Source organism: Phasianus colchicus, chromosome 38 (assembly GCF_987193195.1).
Source record: "Phasianus colchicus chromosome 38, bPhaCol1.hap1.1, whole genome shotgun sequence".
In the NCBI taxonomy this organism is placed as follows: domain Eukaryota; kingdom Metazoa; phylum Chordata; class Aves; order Galliformes; family Phasianidae; genus Phasianus; species Phasianus colchicus.
Genome location: NC_143473.1, coordinates 2461305 through 2474099, shown reverse-complemented (window position 1 = coordinate 2474099; position 12795 = coordinate 2461305). Strand labels below are relative to the sequence as shown.

Genomic DNA, 12795 nt, shown 5'->3' with positions numbered 1-12795 from the left:
GCGGGGGTTGGGTCGCCGCGGACAGCGTCGCCTCCGGAAGTGCGGGCCGCACCCACTTCCGGTTGTATCCTTCCTAGGCCGCAGCCGCTTCCGGTTGCGGCCTATTCGCGCGAGTCCGCCGGTTTTTCCACGGAATTATTGAATTATTAAACTACCAAACGGTATTAAAAACTCCACGGGATTTATTTTGTCGGCCACCCCACGCGGCGGCGGGAGTTGTGTCGTTTTTGAGGGCGAAACGCGGGTGAAAAAGGGCAAAAAAAACCGGCAAAACTCCAAAAAAATGTCCTTTATTTGCACCGTTCCACACCGCCCCCCCCCCGACCGTGAGGGAAACGGGGCGGAAACGGGGGGGAAACGGAGGGGAAACGGAGGGGAAACGGAAGGCACGGAGAGGGGAGGAGCCAAAAAACCCCTTGGTGCCTTTTGTTGGTAAAACCTCCAAAAAACAAACGTTCAATTTTTGGTGTTTTTCGGGGTTTTTTTTGCCTTTTTTTGGTGTTTTGCAGCACTGCTCCACACAACGAAAGCGATCTGAGCCTTCAGGGGGCGGGGAAACCCCCCCAAAAATAAAATAAAATAAAATAAAAAAGCCAAAATTGGGCAATGCGAAAACGTGGCATCAAAACTGCGGAAAAGCACAAAAATGAAAAGAAGAAAAAAAAAAAAAAAACCACGCACCCCAAAAAAACAGAAAATCAACCCAAAATTCAGAGCCAAACCCACAGCAAACGGACGGCGCCGCCCCGGGGGGAACCGCTGGTGGTTGGGGGGGGGGATGACCCAAAATCTGACGGTTTCACCCCAAAATTTGCGCCTGCAGAACCGCGTGGGGGGGTTGGAGGGGGGGGAAGGGGCAGAAAAGTGAAGTTTGGGTGAAAAAAGTGAGATTTTGGGGTTTGTGGTTTGGGGAGATTCAGCCTTTTTGGAGCCTGGCCCCAAAGCAGCAGGATTGAAATATGGGGGGGGGGGAATAAATAGGATAAAAGGGGGGAAAGAAACGGAGGGAAGTGTGGGGGGAAGGGGAAAAATGAAATAAAATTGATGGGAAAAGGTGAAAAAATGGAAAAAGGAAAAAAATGGGAGAGAAACGGAAGGAAATAAGAGTGGAAAATGAGAAAAATGCTTTAAAGAAGGAGAAAGAGCTCCCTTAAAAACGGAAAGAGGCGGCAGGAAATCGCGGTATTTTGGGGTTTTTCCACCCTAAAATGGGGAAGGAAGCGGAAAAACGGGCAAACGGTGAAGGAAAAGTTTGGTTTGGGGGTGAAACTGGGAGGTTTGGGTTCAATTTGGGCTGAAAAGCCGCGGTTTGGGAGAAAGAGGAGAAGAAGAAAATGGAGGAGGGGGGAGTTAAATAACAGGAATCCCCAAACCTGAGAAAAATCGGGGTGGAAAACGGCGATTTTGGGCAAAACGGGGATAAAAATTGTCCGCTGTCATCTGCCCCCCCCCCCACGATGACGTCACAGCACCGCATGGTGACGTCACAGGGCACCGATGACGTCACCGCCGGCAGCCATGACGTCGTGGCACTGCGTGATGACGTCACAGCCGCAACCGCGGGCGGCCTGACGCCGAGTGATGACGTCACAGCTCCAAGTCCTGACTTCAGAGCCGGGTGACGACATCGAGGCACCGAATGATGACGTCACGGCTCCGAGTGATGACGTCACAGCGCCAAATGACATCACGGCTCCAAGCGATGACGTCACGGCTCCGAGTGATGACGTCACAGCTCCAACGATGTCACCGCTCCAAGTGATGACATCACAGCTGTGAACAATGACGTCACAGCACCAAGCGATGATGTCACACCTCCAGGGGGTGATGTCACGGCGCCAAATGATGACATCACAGCTCCGATTGATGACATCACAGCGCCAAGCGATGATGTCACACCACCAAGCGATGATGTCACACCTCCAGGGGGTGATGTCACGGCGCCAAATGATGACATCACAGCTCCGATTGATGACATCACAGCGCCAAGCGATGATGTCACACCGCCAAGCGATGATGTCACCACACCAAATGACGTCACAGCGCCAAGCGATGACATCACAGCTCCGAGTGATGACATCACGGGTCCGAATGATGACGTCACCACACCAGATGACATCACAGCTCCAGGCGATGACATCACAGCGCCAAGCGATGACGTCACAACACCAAATGACATCACTGCTCCAAGCGATGACGTCACGGCTCCGACGACGTCACCGCTCCAAGTGATGACGTCACAGCTCCGATGACGCAACCGCTCTGAGCGATGACGTCACAGCTCCGAATGGTGTCACCACACCAAATGACATCACAGCTCCAAGCGATGACGTCACCGCTCCGAATGATGACGTCACAGCGCCAAGCGATGACGTCACACTTCCGGGGGGTGACATCACAACACCGCATGATGACATCAGCGCTCCAAACCATGACGTCACAGCCCCGTTGACGCCACCGATGGCACCCCGCCTCCAAGCGATGACGTCACACCAAATGACATCACATCGCCAAACGATGACGTCACAGCTCCGAACGATGACGTCACACCTCCAAGGGTCGACACCACAACACCAAGCGATGACATCACAGCTCCAAGCGATGACGTCACAGCTCCAAGCGATGACGTTGTGGCACCAAACAATGACGTCACACCTCCAGGCCATGACATCGCAACACCGCATGATGACGTCACCGCTCCAAACGATGACGTCACAGCACCGACCGATGACGTCACAGCCCCGCTGACGCCACCCATGGCACCCCGCCTCCGAGCGATGATGTCACACCTCCGAGCGATGACGTCCCAGGCACCGACCAATGACGTCGCGGCGCCGACCGATGACGTCACAGCCCCTTCCTGCCCAGCCTGCGGAACACGCTGACCCCCCCGGCGCCGTCCATCCGCGCTCCAGGCCCCCCCCAACCCCGGTGCAGCCGCACCGCCCCCCCCCCACGGGGGGGTCTCCCCCTTCGGCTGCTGCTGACCCGGCAATCCTGGGGGGCCGGGGGGGGCGGCGGAACCTCGGAGGGGGTCGGGGGGGCGGTGGGAGGTTCTGATGGTGGGGGGGGGTCCCGAGGAGCTGGGGGGGGAGGCGGCTTCTTCAGGACCCCGGCGTAGGGCAGCGGGCGGCCGTCGTCATCCTCCGGTGATGGGGGGGGGGAGGTGGGGGGCGCGGAGCCCAGGCGGCCAAACACCCCCACTGTGGGCTGGGGGGGGGAAACGGGGGGTCCTGGGGGGGGGGCTGAGCCCTCATGGGGACAACTGCCCCCCAAACCCCCCCTCCAGGCCCATTTTGGGGATCCCCGCCCCCTCCAGTCCCATTTATCCTCGGTCCCAATTCTGTGTCCACCCCCCGCCCCCCCCAGCCCCATTTTGGGGTCCTCCCCCCCCCATCCCATCTACACCCAGTCCCAAATTTGTCCCCCCCCCCCATCCCAGCTACACCCAGTCTCAATTTTTGCCCACCCCCCCCCAGCCCCATTTTAGGGTCCTCCCCCCCCCATCCCATCCACACCCAGTCCCAATTTTGTGCCCACCCCCCCCAGCCCCATTTTAGGTTCCACCCTTCCAGCCCATTTTGGGGTCACCCCTTCCCCCCCCCCCCACCTTTTTGTGTCCCATTTTGGGGTCTGTGACCCCTCTGTCCCCCACATCCCACTTTGGGGTCACCCCCTTCTCCCCCCTTTGGGTCCCATTTTGGGGTCTGGGTCCCCCCCACCCCCTTTAAGTTCCATTTTGGGGTCCATGTCCCCCCCCCTTTAGGTCCCATTTTGGGGTCACTCCCCCCCCCTTTAAGTCCCATTTTGGGGTCAGACCCCCCCCCTTTAAGTCCCATTTTGGGGTCCATGTCCCCCCCTTCCCCCACATCCCATTTTGGGGTCACCCCCCCCCTTTGGGTCCCATTTGGGGTTTTTATGCCCCCTCCCCCCCCATTTTGGGGTCCAACTCCACCCCCCATTACCACCCTACAAACGCAGCCCCGCCTGGCCCTACAAAAACACCCCAAAAACCCCAATTCTGACCCCAATTCAATGGAGAGAAACCCCAAAAGGTTTTCTGACCCAAATCTGCCCCATTTCACCCCAAATTCCCCCACCTTGCTGAGCTCCGTCTCCGCTCCCAGGCGGTCGAACACCGACGTCCTGTGCAGGGCTGGATTTAAGGGGAAAAACGGGGAATTTGGGGCAAAAATCACATTTTAAAAACCCACCATTTAGAGAAAAGCGCAAAATTGGTCGCTTTCAGAAATGGGGATTTTTGAACACAGCCAAAATTTGGGTGGAAAAATCGCGGGATTGGTGAAAAGGGGGGAAATAAGGGGGGAAGTTTGGGGGAAATGAGGGGAAAGTTGGGGAGTTGGAAATGGGAAAATTGGGGCATTTGGGGGGAAATGGAGTGAAGGAATTTGGGGCATTTTGGGGAACAAAAAGGGGAAATTTGGGGCATTTTGGGGGAAATGGAAAGGAGAAATTTGGGGCGTTTTGGGGGGAAACTGAAAATTTGATGCATTTTCGGGAGAAACAGCGAGAGAAAATTTGGGGCGTTTGGAGGGGAAATGGAACGAAGGAATTTGGGGCATTTGGGGGGAAGAATAAAATTTGGGGATGGGGGGGGGGAGGGAGGGAGAGGAGATTTTGGGGAGGCCGAGAAATTTGGGGTAAAAAGAAGAGATTTTGGGGAAGCGGAGAGATGGGGTGCATCGCGGGAGGGAGGGGAAAGGAGGAGAGATTTGGGGGAAAAGGAGCAGAAATCGGGGGGGGTTGGGGGCAGGTGGAGAAGTTTAGGGGATGCTGAAGGGTCCTGAGGAGGGGAGACCCCCATGGGGGGGTGAAATTTGGGGCTTTTTGGGGTATTTTGGGGTGTTTTGGTACCTGGGGCGGCGGGGCTGCGCCGCGGGCGGGGGGCGGCGTCGGCTGCAATGCGGCGCTGCTTTGGGGGCACGGGGGGGGAACCTGGGGGCAAAAATGGGCAGAATTGGACCCAAAAATGGGTCTGGGGGGGGGGAATTGGGGAGCGGGGGGAATTGGGGAGGGGAGAAATGGGGTGGGGGGGGGGGATGTACTGTGGTTGGGGACGGTGATGGAGATGGAGGCGGGGTCGCGGCTGAGGCTGTTGGCGATCATCCGGCCGGCGGCTGTGGGGGGTAATTAGCAGAGTGTTAATTAGAGGTTGGAGTTAATTGGGGGGAGGGTAAGTTGGGGGGGGGGGGATGGGGGAGAAGAAGGCAGGAAATGGTGCGAAATGGCCCCAAAATGGGGCTGGAAAGGGAGGTAAAGGAGGTGGGAAGGGATCCGAATTGGGGGCAAAAAAAAATAAAGGGGACCAAAATTTGGGGGGGGGGGGGACACTGAAATTGGGGGCAAAAAAAAGAAAAAAGGATCAAAATTTGGGGGGGGGGGAAGAACTGAAATTGGGGGCAAAAAAAAAAAGGGGACTAAAATTGGGGGCAAAAAAAGGGACCAAAATTGGGGAAAAAAAAAAGGGGGATCAAAATTTGGGGGCAAAAATGGCTTAAAATTGGGGGTAAAAAAGGGACCAAAATTTGGGGGGAAATGGCTCAAAACTGGGGAGAAAAGGGAGCAGAACAGGAAATAAAAAGAGACCAAAATCGGGTCAAAATTGGACCAAAATGGGATCAAAATTGGACCAAAATTTGGGGCGAAAAGGCTCAGAATTGAGGAGAAAAAGCACCAAAATCGGGGGCAAAAAAAAAAGGACCAAAATTGGATCAAAATTCAGAGCAAAAACGGCTCAAAAAGGGGCAAAAAAAAGCTCAAAATTGGGGGCAAAAAAGGGGCAAAAAAAAGCTCAAAATCGGGGGCAAAAAGGGGCAAAAAAAAGCTCAAAATCGGGGGCAAAAAGGGGGGAAAAAAGCTCAAAATCGGGGGCAAAAAGGGGGGAAAAAAGCTCAAAATCGGGGGCAAAAAGAGCTCAAAATCGGGGGCAAAAAGGGGCAAAAAAGCTCAAAATTGGGGGCAAAAGGGGGCAAAAAAGCTCAAAATTGGGGGCAAAAAAAGCTCAAAATTGGGGGCAAAAAGGGGCAAAAAAAGCTCAAAATTGGGGGCAATGTTGGGGTGGGGGGGGGGGCCGAAGGAGCTCAGACCCGAGCTCGTTAATTACAAGGCGCTGTAACGAACGCTGCTGTTAATTAGCCGCTAATTAGCAGCCCTGCTGCACTCACCGCTGTTGGCGCAGCGCCGCGGCTCCGGGGGGGCGCTGGGGGGGGTCAGCGCCTCTGTGGCTGCACGGCACATTTCCTGCGGGATAACGAGCCGCCCTAATTAGCCTAATTACAGGGGGGGGTCTGGGAGGGGTGGGGGGGCGTTTGGGGGCGGATTTGGGGTCGTTTGGGAGCAGATTTGGGGTCATTTGGGGGCAGATTTGGGGTGTTGGGGTTTGGGGGAAATTTTGGGGCCATTTTCAGTAGTTTTGGGTACTTTAGGGTCTTATGGGGAGCAATTTTGGGGCAGGTTTCAGTGATTTCGGTACTTTAGGGCCTTTTTAGGGGCATTTTGTGGCAATTTTCAGTAGTTTTGGGTACTTTAGGGCCTTTTGGGGGCATTTTGGGGCAGTTTTCCGTGATTTGGGTACTTTAGGGCCTTTTGGGGGGCATTTTGGGGCAATTTTCAGTAATTTTGGGTACTTTAGAGCCTTTTGGGGGACTTTTGGGGCAGTTTTCATTCATTTGGGTACTTTAGAGACTTTTGGGGGGCAATTTTGGGGCAATTTTCAGTACTTTTGGGTACTTTAGGGCCTTTTTGGGGGCATTTTGGGGCAATTTTCAGTACTTTTGGGTACTTTAGGGCCTTTTGGGGGGCATTTTGGGGCAATTTTCAGTAATTTTGGGTACTTTAGAGCCTTTTGGGGGGCAATTTTGGGGTGATTTTCAGTACTTTTGGGTACTTCAAGGCCTTCTTGGGGGCATTTTGGGGCAGTTTTCAGTGATTTGGGGTAATTTGGGGGCATTTGGGGGGCAATTTGGGGCCATTTTTTGGTACTTTCGGGGCCTTTTGGGGTGATTCAGGGCAGCGTTGGATGGCCCTGAGGCTGAGGGGTGGTTTGGGGTCATTTTGGGCTGCGTTTGAGGCAATTTTGGGGCGGTTTGGAGTCGTTTTGGGGCGGTCAGGAGCAGATTTGGGGCAGTTTGGAGCCATTTGGGGGCAGCTTTGGGCAGTTTTGGGGCGGTTTGAGGCAATTTTGGGGCTCTTTAGAGCAGATTTGGGGTCATTTGAGGCAGGTTTGGGCAATTTCTGTGTGGTTTGAGACAATTTTTGGGTTGTTTAGAGCAGATTTGGGGTCCTTTGGGGCAGATTTTGGCTGTTTTGAGGCGGTTTGAGGTGATTTTGGAGTTGTTGAGAGCAGATTTGGGGTCCTTTGGGGCAGGTTTTGGCACTTTCTGTGTGGTCTGAGGCAATTTTGGGGCTCTTTAGAGCAGATTTGGGGTCCTTTGGGGCAGATTTTGGCTGTTTTGAGGCGGTTTGAGGTAATTTTGGGGTTGTTTAGAGCAGATTTGGGGTCATTTGAGGCAGGTTTTGGTACTTTCTGTGTGGCTTGAGTCAATTTTGGGATGTTTAGAGCAGATTTGGGGTCCTTTGGGGCAGGTTTTGGCAGTTTCTGCGCGGTCTGAGTCAATTTTGGGCCTGTTTAGAGCAGATTTGGGGTCCTTTGGGGCAGATTTTGGCTGTTTTGGGGCGGTTTGGGGTGATTTTGGGGCAGTTTGGGGTGATTTTGGGGCAGTTTGGGGTGATTTTGGGGCAGTTTGGGCACTCACCTGCCTGTAGGCCACCTTGGCATGCTTGAGGATGGCGATGACGTCGCCCACCAAGGTGATGCCCAGCTCATGCATCAGCTCCTTCGTCAGGTCCAGCAACATGTGCTTGTGGATGCTGCAAAAATGGGGAAACGGCCCCAAAATGCAACAAGAACGGCCCAAAATGGGGCGAAAAAGGCTCAAAACGGAGCAAAGTGGGCCTGAAGGGGGGGAAAAAAGCCCCAGAAGGGCGAAGGCGGCTCCGAAACGGGGCTGAATTGGTGCAAAGGGGATAAAAAAAAGGGGAAAAGGGTGAAAGTGGGGCAAAAAGGGCTCGGATTGGAGAGAAATGGGGCAGAACTGAGGCAAAATTGCGTTCATTGGGGAAAAATGGGCTGAGAGGGAAGTGAAAATGGCTCAGATTGGCCCCAAGTGGAACAAAAAGAGCCTCAAACGGGACAAAATTGGACCAAAAGTGGGATGAAAATGGGGAAGTCTGTCCCCAAACAGCAAAAATGGCCCCAAATGGTGCAGAATGGGCCTAAAGGGGGGGGAAAAGGGGGTTGGAGTGGGGGAGAATGGGTTTAAATGGGGCAAAAATGGGCCTGAAGTGGGGGAAAAAAGGGTTGAAATGGGGGAGAATGGGTTTAAAGGGGGGAGAATGGGCTCAAATGGGGCAAAAATGGGTCTAAATTGGGGAAAAAAAGGGTTTGAAATGGGGGAGAATAGATTTAAAGGGGGGAGAATGGGTTTAAAGAGGGAAAAAATGGGCCTAAAGTGGGGGGAGTGGGTTTGATATGGAGAGGAAGGGGCCTAAAGGGGGGGAAAAAGGGGTTGAAATGGTGGAGAATGGGTTTAAAGGGGGGGGAATGGGCCCAAATGGGGCAAAAATGGGCCTAAAATGAGGGGAGAAACGGGTTGAAGTGGGGGGAAAAGGGGGTTGAAACGGGGGGGAAAAAGGGGTTGAAACGGGGGGGAAAAAGGGGTTGAAACGGGGGGGGAAAAAGGGGTTGAAGGGGGGGGGGGAAAAAGGGGTCGAAGGGGGGGGGGGAAAAAGGGGTCGAAGGGGGGGGGGGAAAAAGGGGTCGAAGGGGGGGGGAAAAAGGGGTCGAAGGGGGGGGGGGAAAAGGGGGTCGAAGGGGGGGGAAAAAGGGGTCGGAAGGGGGGGGGAAAAAGGGGTTGAAATGGGGCAAAACTGGGCAAATCTGACTGAAACTGGGATAAAAATTTCCCCAAACGCTCCAAAACACCCCGGAAATGGGAGAAGGGGCTTCGTAGCAGAGAAAACAGGGCACAAAACGGGGCCAAAAAGGCCGGGATCGGGGCGAACCGCGGCGCCAGGAGGGGGGCTGAGTTTTGGGGTGAAAAGCGGCGGATTTGGGTCGCTCACCGGTTGTCCACGAAGGCGACGGCGTAGCTGACGGCGGGGCCGGGGGGGATCCCCGCGTCTCGGAAGAACTGAATCCACTCGGAGGTGGCTGGGGGGGTGGGGGGGGGATGTTGGTTTTGGGGTGGTTTCCAGGGGTTTTTTGGGGGGCGATTTGGGGGATTTTGGGGGCGCTGCGCTCACCCATCGTCACCGACGCCGCAGCTCCGCCATCCCTGAGCGCCTGCAATGGGGCGGGACAGGGAGGGGCTGCCCCACACGGACCCCTGCCCCATAGGGACCCCCAGCCCCATAGGGACCCCAGCCCCATAGGGACCCCCAACCCTTCAACTGCCGGCCCCATAGGGGACCCCAGCCCCACATGGACTCCTGCCCATAGGATCTCCAGCCCCATAGCAGCCCCCAGCCCCATAGGGACCCCTGGCCCCACAAAGGCCCACAGCCCCACAAAGGCCCACAGCCCCATAGGGACTTCCAACCCTTCAGCCCCCTGCCCCATAGGGGCCCCTGGCCCCAAAGCTCCCTGCCCCATAGTGACTCCTGGCCCCATAACTCCCTGCCCCATAGAGACCCCTGGCCCCATAGGGACCCCCAGCCCCAAAGGGACCCCCAGCCCCACAGCTCCCTGCCCCATAGGGACCCACTGCCCCATAAGGATTCCCCCTGCCCCATAGGGATCCCCTGACCCACAGCTCCCAGCCCCGTAGGGACCCCCAATCCTTCAGCCCCCTGCCCCATAGGGGCCCCCAACCGTTCAGCTGCCTGTTCCATAGGGACCCCCTGCCCCATAGGGATGCCACTGCCCCACACAGACCCCCAGCCCTTCAGCCCCCCACCCCATAGGGACCCTCCGCCCCACAGCTCCCAACCCCATAGGGACCCCCAGCCCCATACAGACCCCCAACCTTTCAGCCGCCTGCCCCATAGGGACCCCCCTGCTCCACAAAGGCCCACAGCTCCCCGCCCCACAGCTCCCAACCCCAAAGGGACCCCCAGCCCCATATCGATCCCTGCCCCACACAGGCCCCCAACCCTTCAGCCCCCTGCCCCATAGGGACCCCTTCCCCCATAGGGACCCCCAGCCCCACAGCCCCCCGCCCCATAGGGACCCCCAGCCCCACAGCTCCCCGCCCCATAGGGACCCCCTGCCCCACAAAGGCCCACAGCTCCCCGTCCCATAGGGACCCCCTGCCCCATAGGGACCTCTGGCCCCACAGCCCCCTGTCCCATAGGAGCCCCCTGCCCCATAGGGGCCGCCTGCCCCATAGGGACCCCCCGCCCCATAGGGACCCCCCGCCCCATATCGATCCCTGCCCCACACAGGCCCCCAACCCCTCAGCCCCCTGCCCCATAGGGACCCCTTCCCCCATAGGGACCCCCAACCCCACAGCTCCCCGCCCCATAGGGACCCCCCGCCCCATATCGATCCCTGCCCCACACAGGCCCCCAACCCTTCAGCCCCCTGCCCCACAGCTCCCCGCCCCATAGGGACCCTCAGCCCCACAGGGACCCCCCGCTCCTCCTGCCCCACAGCCCCCTCCGTCTCCCCCCGCCCCATTTCCCCACACACCTCCCCCGCCCCATCGCGTCGCCTCGCGGACCCTCCCGTCCAGGCCCCAACCGGAAGTGCTGACCGCGGGGAGCCGGACGTGACGTCATAACTCCGCGCCCCGGCACAAACAGGAGCGGTGATCATAGAGCGCAGCGCGGCGGCGGGCGCCGCCCCCCGGATCCGCCCCCCCCCCCCCCGGGACCTCCGGTACGGCTGGGGGGGCGGGGGGGAAAAGGGTCGAAAGTGGCCGAAATCCGCCCGAAATGCCCCAAAATGCCCCAAAATGCCCCAAATCCGCCACATCTCGGGCTGGACGTGGTTGGAGCTCCACATTGTCCCCAAAATGGCCCCAAATCCACCCCAAAATCCACCCCAAAATCCACCCCGACCCCAAAGATCGCCGACCCTGAGCCTGAAATACCCCAAAATCCCCAAATGGCCCCAAATGGCCCCAAATTCCGACCCCAGTCCCATCGCTGACCCCAAATATCCCCCAGTCCTCAGCCTAAAGTACCACAAATGGCCCCAAATCCGCCCCAAATGGCCCCAAATCCTGACCCCAAAACATCCAAATGGCCCCAAATGGCCCCAAATCCCGACCCCAACCCCATCGCTGATCCCAAATCCACCCCAAATGTCCCCAAACATCCCCAAATCCTGACCCCAATCCCATCCCTGACCCAAATATCCCCAAGTATCCCCAACTCCTGACCCCAAAACACCCAGATGTCCCCAAATCCCGACCCCAAAACACTGAGATGTCCCCAAAATGGCCCCAAATCCCGACCCCAATCCCGTCCCCGACCCCAGAACACCCAAACTTCCCCAAATCTGCCCCAAACATCCTGAAATCCTGACCCCAAAACACCCAAATATCCCCAAATTCCGACCCCAGTCCCATTGCTGACCCCAAATATCCCCCAGACCTGAGCCTAAAGTACCACAAATGGCCCCAAATCCGTCCCAAAATCCCCATCTCCTGACCCCAAAACACCCAAATATCCCCAAATCCCGACCCCAATCCCATCCATGACCCCAAAACACCCAAACATCCCCAAATCTGCCCAAAACATCTGGAAATCCTGACCCGAAAACACCCAAATATCCCCAAATCCTCCCCAAATATCCCCAAATTCTGATCCCAAATCCCATCCCTGACCCCAAATCCACCCCAAATATCCTCAAATCTGCCCCAAAATCCCCAACTCCAGACCCTAAAGCACCCAAACATCCCCAACTCCTGACCCCAAAACACCCAAATATCCCCAAATTCCGACCCCAGTCCCATTGCTGACCCCAAATATCCCCCAGTCCTCAGCCTAAAGTACCACAAATGGCCCCAAATCCTGACCCCAACCCCATCGCTGACCCCAAGTCCACCCCAAATATCCCCCCAAACATCCCCAACTCCTGACCCCAATCCCATCCCTGACCCAAATATCCCCAAATCCCGACCCCAAAACACTGAAATGTCCCCAAATGTCCCCAAATCCCGACCCCAATCCCATCCCTGACCCCAAATACACCCCAAACATCCCCAGATCTACCCCAAATATCCCCAAATCCCTATTCCAATCCCATCCCTCACCCCAAATCCATCCCAAACATCCCCCAATCCTGCCCCCAAAAGACCCAAATATCCCAAATCCGCTCCAAACATCCCAAAATCCCGACCCCAATCCCATCCCTGACCCCAAATCCACCCCAAACATCCCCCAATCCTGACCCCAAAACACCCAAATATCCCAAATCCGCTCCAAACATCTCCCAATCCAGACCCGAATCCCATCCCTGACCCCAAATCCGCCCCAAACATCCCCCATCCCTGACCCCAAAACACCCAAATATCCCAAATCCGCCCCAAACATCCCCAAATCCCGACTCCAATCCCATCCCTGACCCCAAATCCCCCCCAAACATCCCCAAATCTGCCCCCAAAACACCCAAATATCCCAAATCCACCCCAAACATCCCCAAATCTGCCCCCAAAACACCCAAACATCCCCAAATCCGCCCCAAACACCCCCCGCTCCCGCCCCCAATCCCACCCCAGTCCCTATAACCCCATCCTGCCCCACACCCCCAGGGAAACCCTCCCATTT

At 56.7% G+C, this 12795-nt stretch overlaps 1 protein-coding gene across 4 annotated transcripts; it reads right to left on the bottom strand.

Annotated features, from left to right (window-relative positions):
* Window positions 1-274: 274 nt before the first annotated feature.
* C38H19orf47 (chromosome 38 C19orf47 homolog) lies at window positions 275-10893 on the bottom strand. 4 transcript variants are annotated; one of them, XM_090129986.1, is made up of 9 exons: window positions 10712-10893; window positions 9325-9364; window positions 9145-9232; window positions 7776-7890; window positions 6186-6261; window positions 5067-5138; window positions 4876-4956; window positions 4101-4156; window positions 275-3210 (listed from the first exon to the last, which is right to left on the bottom strand). In XM_090129986.1, the coding sequence occupies exons 1-9, from the start codon at window positions 10835-10837 to the stop codon at window positions 2848-2850; spliced, it is 1017 nt and encodes a 338-aa protein (XP_089986112.1). In that variant the 5' UTR covers window positions 10838-10893; the 3' UTR covers window positions 275-2847. The 4 variants fall into 4 exon arrangements, with proteins under 4 accessions (XP_089986112.1, XP_089986115.1, XP_089986114.1 ...); XM_090129989.1 differs by having other exon boundaries at window positions 10776-10870; XM_090129988.1 differs by lacking the exon at window positions 10712-10893 and adding an exon at window positions 9537-10175 and having other exon boundaries at window positions 9325-9424.
* Between the last annotated feature and the right edge of the window lie 1902 nt (window positions 10894-12795).

What these genes read in the sequence shown, in the direction of transcription:
- C38H19orf47 (XM_090129987.1), bottom strand. Translation starts at nt 9,793, where the DNA reads ATGGGGCAGTGGGTCCCTATGGGGCAGGGAGCTGTGGGGCTGGGGGTC. An exon ending in GTCGCCTTCGTGGACAACCG is followed by an intron (nt 7,891 to 9,144) that starts GTGAGCGACCCA and finishes CCATTTTTGCAG; the next exon opens with CATCCACAAGCACATGTTGC. An exon ending in GCGGCGCTGCGCCAACAGCG is followed by an intron (nt 5,139 to 6,185) that starts GTGAGTGCAGCA and finishes TACCCCCCACAG; the next exon opens with CCGCCGGCCGGATGATCGCC.